Here is a 12090-nt window from a genome sequence, read left to right on the forward strand (position 1 = left end):
TGCCTAGGCCCTGAGTTCAATTCCCACCATGGACAAAAACATAAACAAACAAATAAATTCAACATAGGCACACATGTTTACCCCTTCCTATTCTTGTTAAGAATAATTTCAGGAAGTGGTGCTGTGGCTCAAGTGGTAGAGTGCTAACCTTGAGCAGAAGAGCTCAGGGACAGTGGCCAGGCTCTTAGTTAAAGCCCCACAACCAACACATTACACACAAAAAAAGAATATAATTTTATCCAGCATTTTTACATAAAAGTACACATCTAAAAACTGACTTTCACAAAAATGTATGGCACTTAATGTAACGCATCATAAACCTACCTTTGACCAAGTGTTCTTCAGAATAATGGCTCTCTTTCCATCACCAAGTGCGTTTCTAAAAAAGAAAAAAGAGAGAAATAAAATACTCATTCCTTTATTTTAAAAACACTGTATGTTGCATATTTGTATGATCTTAATTTTCTATGTATTATTATCTAGTCAGAAAATAATTTTTAAAATCTATAAAATATACTTCCATTATAGGAAATTAAAAAAATACAGGAAATCAAAACAAATGGAGTAAGTCATCCAGAGTCATAATCACAATTACCAGGAATAACTGTACTCTGTATTTCTGGAGAATTTACTGCATCTTACCAATTTCTTCTCTTAGCTATTATTGGCATGTTCTGCTGCTCTTTTAATGAAACTTCTAATCTGAAAAAATATAACACATCTGCTAAACTACACTGAATATTCCGGGACCTGAAACCTAAGTCCAACTCAAGTATTTTCTTGGGGTCTTTGGGAGGTGACCCTACTTTCTTTTGTGTAGAATGAGTATAATTTGGTTCTAGTTACTCTTTTGTAACAGACACCAAATTACATGCCGTGTTAGAAGACATACTTTCATAAACTATCAAGCACTAACCAAGCCATAGGGGGCGTCAGATTCCTAGCTTGCTTAGACACTATCACACACAAGCCCATGGAACTCCTCACCACTCAAACATTTTCAAATCCTTAAATCACTTACTCCACCTTACTGGCTCAATTGTTCCTACTATCATCTCAGGAAGTCAAACTCACTGGTTTACTGTTTTCCCTTTACCTTTCGATTTGACTAAAATAAAACTTAATGGTTCCTATTAACACTTATGTAATTCATCACTCTTTTTTTTTTTTTTTTGCCAGTCCTGGGCCTTGGACTCAGGGCCTGAGCACTGTCCCTGGCTTCTTCCCGCTCAAGGCTAGCACTCTGCCACTTGAGCCACAGCACCGCTTCTGGCCGTTTTTTTCTGTATATGTGGTGCTGGGGAATCGAACCTAGGGCCTCGTGTATCCGAGGCAGGCACTGTTGCCACTAGGCCATATCCCCAGCCCCAATTCATCACTCTTAAATTGAGTGCTGGTGGCTCACATCTGTAAACCTAGCTATTAGGAGGCTGAGATCTGAGGATCGTGGTTTGAGCCAGCCCAAGCAGGAAATACTGTGAGACTTATTTCCAACTAACCAACAAAGAAAGCTCTAAGTAGAGCTGTGGCTCAGGTACTAGCATGTTAGAGATTGCACACAGGCTCTAAGTTGAAACCTCAGTACCAACAACAAAAAACAAATAGCAAAAACCAGCTAACTTATACTACCAGAAATTAATAATGACAATGGTTATATACAAAAACAACGTAGACAATTTGACCAACACAGAGAAAAAAATCTATAATCACTTGATTTATTACAATACTAAAGTGCATGGAAAAATGCCATTATAATAGGCCAATTGGACATTCACACAAATCTTTTTTTTTTGGCCAGTCCTGGGGCTTGGACTCAGTGCCTGAGCTCTGTCCCTGGCTTCTTTTTGCTTAAGACTAGCACTCTGCCACTTGAGCCACAGCGCCACTTCTGGCTGTTTTCTGTATATGTGGTGCTGGGGAATTGAACCCAGGGCCTCATGTATATGAGGCAAGCACTCTTGCCACTAGGCCATATCCCCAGCCCATTCACACAAATCTTGAACCCTACTCATGTTTAAAAAACAACAACAACATACCAGGAGTTTTGCAAATCTAAGTAGCAAAGTTAAACAGCCAAAGTTTAGAACACAAAACATTTTGGTGGCCTTATAACAAAGATTATTTTTTAAAAAATAAAAAGAAGTGCTTACTATGAATGTTAAAAGCAGTAACTTTTTTCCAAACATCAGGAGTGAAAATTAAAGCCACTGAGTGTGAGCACATAATTGTAATATGTTATAAATAATGCCTGACCAATGATCTATATCCCGGGCACGAAATAAGAACTTGGCCCAAAATACAAAGCAGTAAGTTATTTAACTCAAAGGACAAAAAGAAAAAAATCAAAACACTAACAGGTATTTCACAAAAAAGAACATCCAGCATTAAGCAAGGGTTAGGGGTGTGGCTCAGGTAGTAGAGAACTGGCCTTGAAAGCATAAGGTCCTGAGATCAAACCCCAGAATCATTAGCAAAAAGAAAATTTACTCAACCATCCTTACTCAGCTTACAGAAATGCATCATACCAAGACATATCCACCAGAATGTGTAAAATAATGCAAAATATTAAGTGCTGGTGAGAATATGGGACTAAATTCTCATACTCGGTTGGTAAGATGGTAAAATGATATAATCACACAAGAACTCTATGCAGTAAGAATGAATGAAAGTATAACTTTGCCCCTACAAGTCCACTCTTTGGTTATACACTCAACAAAATTTGGTAATATATGTTCACAACAATACTATCTTAAATGCCAAATGCTAGGAACTTACCAAGATGCCCACCAACAGGAGAATGGACAAAACGCAGTATATTCATGCAACAGATGAACTCTTTACAAGTGCATGCAACAATATGGATCTTGAAAACAATGCTAAGAGCCAAATATAAAAGAGCACATAGGATACAATTCAACTCACATTGCACAAAAGTAGGTAAAAGTAACCTATGGAAGTCGTACAGTAACCCTGGGGGACAAGGTGGATAAGGACTGCAAGGTGGAACAAACAGGACTTCAGAGCACTGGGTTTGTGAGGCAGATGCTGGCTTCAGGGGGTGGATCTCTGGAAACTTAACTATATGCTTATGTTAGCTTCTGTATCCATAGTGCTCTTAGACCCGTTTGAAAAGATTAGAAGGAAAATGTTTCTTCTGCAGGAAATCTGTAATATCAAGTTTGATGTGTGAACCACAGTAGCCATCCTGCCATCCTGAGAAGATAGCCTGCTGACCAAGTCACATTCTGGTCTAGAAGAATGTAGGTGTCTTGTGACACCATTGGACCTTAGAGCCATCTTCCTTTTGAAATTCTAAATGACGTTCTCTTCATCATTTGAACTAGTTAAATCAGTTTGAAATCAGTGTGAAGCCTGAAACATCTGATCCAGTGGTGGGCATGCTTCTTAGGCTCCACAGTCTCCAGAGCTCTAAGATTTGCTTACACTAGCTGACCATGTCTTTAAATTTCTCAATTCACGCTAGTAACTGTCTTCTATTTCAAGCTTCTCACTGACAGCTTCGATGAGTATGAAATGATGTTCCTCATGCTAAATCCAAAAATCCTTATGGCTGCTTCTCAGCAGCCCAGACACTGCTGGCCACTCACTTCCATATCACCATCTGATAAGACTTCTACCGGGCCACCTCTGAATAGTCTCCTGGACAGGTGTATCTTTTGTAAGCCCATAACTGCCAATCAACTATTAGTGTTCCTCAAGCTAAATCCACACTCCTCTTCTAGTCTCGGCCCATGCTTTCTCTAGGCCAGTTGGTCACAACCTCACATGTACATTAGCATCTTTGGGGAATCGTCTCAAAGCCCAATGCCCAAGCTTTACCTTTGGCAGATTAAGCCACAATCTCTAGGATGGATAATCTTTCTTCAAAGTTCCAAGAGGTTCCAATGCATAGTCCACGTGGAGACCTACTTTCCAGAGTAATCTCACCCATCTCCAACATGCCAACTATGCCAAACATGTTTCCTACTCTATTTAGTTCCAGATGCCCTAACTCATTGCTATTTAACATTTTAATGTTGGTGCTCCGCAGATGCTTCACCATGTACAAGAATAAAGCCAAGTCTGCCTCCTACAAATGTATTCCTCTCCAAATGATCACGGTATAAAAGAGAGGACCCAGGAGCCTCAAGCTAAGCCAGGAACTTCAGAGCAGTTCTCATCAGGGCCTCCTCACACATGTCCCGGCAGTCACCATCTGTCAACTGTAACTAAAATAGATGAAAACCCTTCCTCTTTTCTATTTCCATGGCCACTCTACTGCTCCAAATCTAGATTATCACCAGACTGGAGTCCTACAGCCGCTACCAACACTTCAAACCAAACCTCACTTCAGCCAGTATGGCTTTTTAAAGTACTGATAATGCTACTACTACCCTCTCCCTCAAGTTAAAAACCTGCTACCATCTTACTAGTCTTAAAGGCCACAGCCTGCAAGTAGCCTATAAGGCAGAACCCTTGAGCACCTCTCCCTCTCCTTTGTATCCTGGAACCTTCAATTCCATAAACGCAACTAGCTCTCTCCCACCCCAGGCCTTCACACCACCCATTGGCTACAACAGACGGAGTACATCTGCTTTTACTAACTTCTGACAGCCACAAAGTAGAATTCTACTAGCATTTGATGAATAAGGCCAAATGTTATAATACACAGCAGTATTATATTGTTTTAACATTGTTTCGTGTTTATGATACACTTTGTTAACATATGTTTAAAGACTAGTAAATGTCCACATTAACTAGCATATGGCCACATCTTACTACTCAAGCCAAGTGTGCACCGTAAATCACAACAAGCTACTGTCCATCCAAACCACAGCATCCAGGTTTGACTTTTGACAGCAAAAAAACAACAGATCTATGAAAAGAGATACAAATAGCTGTTTGCTCTTGAAAACTGTGTAACACAATGAGAATACTGAACTGAGGATAAAAACCAGAGTTATTAATCAGCCATGGGATTTGAACTCAGGGCCTGGGTGCTATCCTTGAGCCATTGTGCCGCTTCCCATTTTCTGGTGGTTAATTGCAGGTAAGAGTTTCAGGAACTTTCCTGCCTGGGCTGGCTTTGAACCATGATCCTCAGTAGTTAGGATTGCAAGAGTGAGCCACCAGCTCCCGGTTAACAAGTTATATTTCCATTTATGCATACAAAAAGGCCAAAAACTTAATGTTTAAAAAGCAGGAAGCAGGGGCTGGGGATATAGCCTAGTGGCAAGAGTGCCTGCCTCAGATACACGAGGCCCTAGGTTCGATTCCCCAGCACCACATATACAGAAAACGGCCAGAAGTGGCGCTGTGGCTCAAGTGGCAGAGTGCTAGCCTTGAGCGGGAAGAAGCCAGGGACAGTGCTCAGGCCCTGAGTCCAAAGCCCAGGACTGGCCAAAAAAAAAAAAAAAAAAGCAGGAAGCACAACAGTATACATCATATATTCCCACCTGGTTTTTTTTTTTTGTTTTTTTAAAGAAAGACTTAGGTTACAATGAACTAAATGAAACTGCCTGCATTCTGACTTACAAAAACGACAGTTCCAGCTGGGTGGCAGTGGCTTATGCCTGTAATAATCCTAACTATCCGGCAGCTGAGACCTGAATTACCTCCAAATAACCACCATAGGCCAGAAGGGAAACTATGGCTCAAGTGGCAGAGCAACAGACTAGAGCAAAAAAAACCTCAAGGACAATGCCCAGGCCCTGAGTTCAAGTCTCAGGATCGCTCCTGCTCTCCCCTCAGCTCTGCAAAAAAAAAAAAAAAAAAAAAGGCAGTTCATTTAGTTTAACATTAATGATCTTTTTTTTTTTCTTTTTGCCAGTCATAGGGATTGAATTCAGGGCACAGTCCCCGAGTTTCTTTTGCTCAAGGCTAGCACTTGAACTACAGCGCCATGTCTGGCCTTTTCTGTTTATGTGGTCCTGAGGAATTAAACCCAGGGCTTCATGCATGCTAGGCAAACACTACCATTAAGCTACAGTCCCAGCCTAAAGAATTGTTTTGTATGTTTTTCTCAACCATGAATCCTGGGCCTGGGTGCAGTTCCTGAGCTATTTTGCTCAAGGCTAGTGCCCTACCACTTTGAGCCACAGCACCACTCCTAATTTCTGGTAGTTCATTGGAGACAAACATTCCTGTCGCAGCTGGCTTTGTATCACGATCCTCAGATCTCAGCCCTGTGAGGAGCTAGGCTTACAAGTCTGAGCCAACCAGTCCCTGGCAAATGAATGTTATTTATAAGCCATGAATTAGGCATTTCGAAAATTTTATAAACAAAGTGGATTCTGAAAAGTGGTAGGGAATGGATCTGTGCTAGATTAAGTATAGTCTTTTCTAATTTTTACCATATTCATTTGCTTGGGGGTTTTTGTGTGTGTACCCCAAAGAATATTGTAAATTATGTTTTCTTCAATAGCTAATTCAGTGGCTTTTAGATAAAATTTATAGAAGTCAGAGAGTTAAAATTAGGACTTAATTCACCAAACCAGTACATTCAAACTAAGCCCAGACACAAATTTAAATTCACACAGAAAGCTGCTATATCTCTGGTCTCAGAGAATTCAGAAAACAACTTAATATAAAACAATCAGTTAAAGTCTGTTTGCTACTAATCACAGTTGGGAGGAAATATGGCATGATAGATGCATAAAAACCAAAGAATCAAGAGGAAAAAAAACTTTAAAAATTCCATGATTTTCCAAAGCAAATTAAAAAATATTCAAATCTAATCTTTCCCTTTCTCCAATTTTCCTTTACAATAGTCATTGTACCCCAGAATTAGAATTTTCTACATGTGCATCATTCATGTAAGAATTAAACAGTAAGTAAGCAATGTCTGCTATAAACATCACATCAACTATTCTAAGTACCTCAGGTACAGATATGTCCAACTCTATTTTCTGGATTCTCCCTTGAGCTAAGATTTCCCTGGATACTTCAATTATAATTACGACTCTACTAAGATCCTATAGGTAACCAAAATGCATTTGAAAAGCACATTTCTAGAAGGCCAGACTCTCATCCAAGTCGAAGACCTAAGATTCATGGCACACACTCTTAACTTTGAAAGTTTCGCAGATGGGAAGCTGTAGCACAAGTGGCCAGAGGGACAAGAGGCAGTACAGATGTCTGCTGTCTGTACCTACTGCCCCAATCTCCAAGCACATCTATAACCTACAGGCATTCTGATTGGCTGCTAGCCTCACCTATATTCAAAGGTAGTCTCCGGCAAGGTGGGTGGCTGTAACCCTAACTACTCAGAAAGCTGAGGCTCACTGTTCCAAGTCAGCCTAGGCCAGAACACCTATGCAATTCTTATCACCAATTAATCACCAAAAAGCTAGACGTGGAGCTGTGGCTCAAGTGGTAAACTGCTAACCTTTAAAAAAAAATTGCTCAGGGACAATGCACAGGCCCTCAAGCCTCACAACCAGTAGACACACACACACACACACACACACACACACACGTCAGATTTACAGTTATTTTAGATTAAAATCACTACTACAACCACCTTGGCCACTTCTGAATGAAGCACGTTTTCCAACTCATTCTTCAGGCTTTCTCTCCTTGCCACCAGCCTTAAAATGCATGTATTGTTTTTCCCCTTTTGAATTCATTTTTACTTATTTGACCCTTGATGTTTCATGATCACTGTTTTGGGTTATTTCTACCCTAGTATGCATTTTAAATCACATTTTGTTTTGCTTTCCCCCCCACATATTTCAAGTATACATAAAAGCAAAGAGAATAACATAATGAACAGTCACATACCATTTGTGAACCAACTCAGTAAGAAATTCCTATTTTGCCATATTTACTTCAGCTCTTTCTTTTTCGGGTTACAGGTGACGTCACTGTGCACTACCCCACCCTCCTCCAAATCCTTTTCCCTCCTTCTCTCCCCAGAGATAGCCACTCCCCTGGTTTTTAACACGCCCATGCAACTTAAAACACTTCAATACATATCCTGTATTATAGATATGACATTTGTTTTTGTGCTTTAGACATTATATAAATGGCATTATGCTGTACAAATCATTCTGCAACTTGGTTTTTCACTCAACATTACACTCATTTTAACGGCTGTTTAGAATTCCATTGTATGAATATACCATAATTTATCCATTCGCTTAGTGATGGACATTTAGGTTGTTTCCACATCTTTACTCTTATAGACAATGGTATATGAAGTCTTGCACGTGTCTCCTTGGGTACTCCCTTGGGCTTGGAAGGGATTACCCTAGAAGTGGGCTGCACATCTTCACCATGTCAGATTGCTCTCCAGAGTGGCCGTACCAATTAATACTTTCTCCAGTTGAGTATGAAAGTTTCCTTTGTTCCACATCCTCTCAAACACTTGGTATTACAAGCTTTTTAAGATTTTGCCAATCTAATGGGTATGAAAGAGAAACTTAAAATCTGCATGTCATGTAAGGATAATCAGGTCCTAATAAATGTTTGTCTATTTGGATCACATTTTTATGTTTAAACACATTTCTCCTTTATGTTATTGTCAGCTTAGCATAGTAACTAACAATAGAGACTCTGCATCTAGGCTTAACAAGATTCAAAGTTTGGCTTCAGCACATCTACCTAGCACAGCTGGCCTCTATCTGAGTATCAACCTCTCACAGTTGTCAGGGTTTTACAAGGAAATATATATAAAGTACCAGCCATTTTGTAAAGTATAGTATTGTTTTACCCTTTAAGGGATTATTGCCAAAATTATTTTTTCAATTAGATGTTTTTAATATGTTTGTACTTTCTCAATGTTTAGGATTAAGTTATTTTAGCATTCTTGGCTTAAATTAGTGTATTCCCCTTTTTGTGGAATTCATCTAAAATACTTATAAATTCTTGCTTTCACAACAGCAAGTAAGAAGTCTGGCCCTGTGGGGCTGAGGAGTGGCATCCTTACCTGAATTAGGGAAGGGTGGATGCTTTGTCCCTAGCTATCCCTGCAGCTGCTCAGAGTCCCATGCAGAGCTAGCATCACTTTGAGTTTCCAAACATCTCAACCCTGGCAATTCAGTTATGAGCCGTTCCTTAGGGAACGGGTCCTCCTGTATGGGAGGCACATCTTATTGTTGGCAGCGTTCCTAAGTCACATCATCTAACTTAAATCAGAGGTTATGGACTCTGAAAACATTTTCCCTGTGCAAATCATACGGACAATGTGCGAAAAGATAGGAAACTTGCGCAAGACCAATGTAGCATACTTTTAGTACCAAGGAGGCATCCAATTCATCTTGGTCTTTGCCTAATAAGGAACAATGAGCTCTGAAGTGCTGCTACCCTGCCCCCAGGCAAAGCATAGTGTTCGACCACATGCTAGGGCATCAAGGAGGTACAAGGATAAATCTTACTCTTTCTGCGCTTGGCTTTTACCTCACCAAGCTAGCTGGCCTCAGTGTTACTCCTTTCATTTACCTCCTCTCTCATCAGGGTTTTAGGAGGAGCTCTTCATGTGTCTAGTATTCAGTACTCATGAAAACAAAATTACTCTCGTCTGCCTCTTAGCTCTGAGAGCTGGAGAATGGATTATCTGCCCACCAAGGTTTCAGACAAGTACCTCAATTTTCACAAGAGGCTAACCAAGTTGTGAATCTATCCATCTAATCTTGAAAGCACACAGATTCACCTTCAAACAGCATAGAATATCTGCAACTCTGGACCTAGCCAGAGGCAATAATATAGATATTTGAAGCTCATTTCTTGTCAGAACCAGTTGAGAACAGTGGTACTGATGACAGACTGTGTTAAGTCCATCCAATCCTCTAGTCTAGATAGCCTCGGATTATCCAAGGCTTAAGCCATCTAAAAGCTGCATAATGTTAATACAGTGGTATTTCTCCAAGGTGGATGGATTACGGGTGATTTTTATTTTCTTCTTTTTAAACTCTTGTATTTTCCAAATTTTCTACCATGAGAATGTATTCTGTTTATAATAAAAGAGAAACACAATAAATGTTATTTTTTTAAGCTACATACTAAGCACATACTATCTTCCCCACTCCCACACACTCCCACATCCCAATATTAAGTGCTTCTACTGAAAAACAACTATTAGGCTCCCAGTTGTCATGATTTCACCAAAAAACCCATTTGTAAAACCCCAAACTACATTTCCAAAGCATTTTCATCTTATGAATAGTGATAGTGTTAAGATTTTTCTCTCCATCATTCAGTTAACATTACTAACAAGGAATATAAACTTATTTCAGGTGTGTATATGAAAAGGTTATGCATATATGAAATCCATTTTTTAATTGCAAGTTCTTTTTTCTAAAAAGGGGAGTGGAAAATGGATAAGCAAGAGTAATAGGGGGCAAATGTGATAAAAGTATATTATATCCATGAGTGGAAATATAATGAAACCCTTCACATTGGATAATATCCTGCATAAATAAATGAGAAATTGCTCCAACTAAGCTACTGTGTCTTGTTTCTTTGTGAACAATGAGAATTATGTAACTTGTCAGCTTTTCCTTTCTGCTTTGGAGCAACAGAAAGTCAGGAAAATATGAATTATTACTAACACTTGTCTAAGACCTTAGGCCTATGCTGGTTGGCTCTCGGGATCCTACACTCTAACTAGGCTTTCTACTTGTAAGGCTCTGAGTATTTTTCTACAGTGGATGTATTATTAGATCACCCTAAGTAAGCCCTTTTAACAGAAAAGGAGGACATAATGAAATACAATAGTCTATTTTGCTATATTGTCCTATTTATAATTTATGTCCTAAAATTTTTTTAACTAAGGCTGGAAGTCAATGGTTCATGCCTGTAATCCTAACTCAAGAGGGGAAGATCTGAGTATCCAAGTTTAAGTCCAGCCTGGGCAGGAAAATCCATTAGATTCATCTCCAATTAATCACCAAAGAGCTGAAGTACAAAGCCTTGAGCACAAAAGCTCAAGGGACAGTGCCCCAGGCCCCAGGCCCCAGGCCAGATGAAAGAAACAAAGAAAGAGAAATAGAGAGACAGACAGACAGACAGAGACAGAAAGACAGGGGGGGAGAGGGGGGGGGAGGGAGGAAGGAAAAGAAAGAGAAATTTAACTAAGGGAGACTAAGGGCATTTAATTTTTCATACCAAAACAGATAAAAAAAAAACACAGCAAAAATGCTTCTGCCAAAAACTCTACAGATTTAATAGAGCAAAGGGATGTAACATGCTATAGGTGCTATAAACACAGATATTAACATCATAAATCTGCATTTAAAAATCACTACTTAGTAGTTGTACAAGTTGTTCCTCAAGTAAAATCTGGACATTATGAGTGCCAAGGGATTTAAATAACATATGTGAGACATGTGAAATAATGCATTCCAAATGCTTGCACTGCCAACAGCTGCTGTAACAGTTATGTATGAAGTCTATGGTGTTGTTTTTTAACCCTTCACTATTTCTGACAAAGAGCTATGGCAGGGGTGCTGACAACCTACAAAATAGGAATGTTTCCCCAAAATGGGTGCTTAACGTAACAATTCAATAACTGGGACACATTATTCAACTTACCTAAGCTGTCCAGTACGAAGAAAACAAAGAGCTCGGTTACCATAAAGAACGTAGCATTCAGGTCTTAAAAAGAAGTAAAATTTCGTCAGCACACATTACATATCAAACAAACAAAAATTACATTGAAAACATAAGGACTAAGAAACTTCTAAAACTTTATACCTATGTGGCAGAGCAGAAAGAACATAGGATTTTGAGCTGTAACTGGCTGTTTCTGTCCCTTTACTTCCTCAATGACCTTGTTCAAACTACTCATGCATTAATTGTTTGTAACTCTTAGGAATGTGGCTTAGCAGTAGAGTGCTTGCCTAGCATGCATGAAGCCCTGGGTTCGATTCTTCAGTACCAAATAAAAAAGGCTGAAGTGGCACTGTGGCTCAAGAGGTTGAGTGCTAGTCTTGAACAAAAAGAAGCCAGGGACAGTGCTCAGGCCCTGTAGAGTAATTATAGAAATCAGATATCCAACCTTGACAAAGAACTCAGGCAAAGAAAGCCTATAATTGCAATGGTAACTTTGCAGCTTCATTTCAAATTTTGTTCTTTTTGTTTTGTCTAACT

The 12090-nt window shown here is 39.4% G+C and overlaps 1 protein-coding gene across 7 annotated transcripts in view; it reads right to left on the reverse strand.

Annotated features, from left to right (window-relative positions):
* Ttc3 (tetratricopeptide repeat domain 3) overlaps positions 1-12090 on the reverse strand; it is a 108021-nt gene that overhangs the window by 68817 nt on the left and 27114 nt on the right. For 5 of the 7 annotated variants that reach the window (XM_048346234.1, XM_048346233.1, XM_048346235.1 and 2 more), the window contains 2 exons: positions 11533-11595; positions 325-379 (listed from right to left, as the gene is read on the reverse strand). In XM_048346234.1, coding sequence (XP_048202191.1) covers positions 325-379; positions 11533-11595 — 118 coding nt within the window. Of the gene's footprint in view, positions 1-324; positions 380-8123; positions 8402-11532; positions 11596-12090 lie in introns of all 7 variants that reach the window. The other 2 variants (XM_048346238.1, XM_048346237.1) reach the window with 2 other exon arrangements.

This window comes from Perognathus longimembris, chromosome 5 (assembly GCF_023159225.1).
Source record: "Perognathus longimembris pacificus isolate PPM17 chromosome 5, ASM2315922v1, whole genome shotgun sequence".
In the NCBI taxonomy this organism is placed as follows: domain Eukaryota; kingdom Metazoa; phylum Chordata; class Mammalia; order Rodentia; family Heteromyidae; genus Perognathus; species Perognathus longimembris.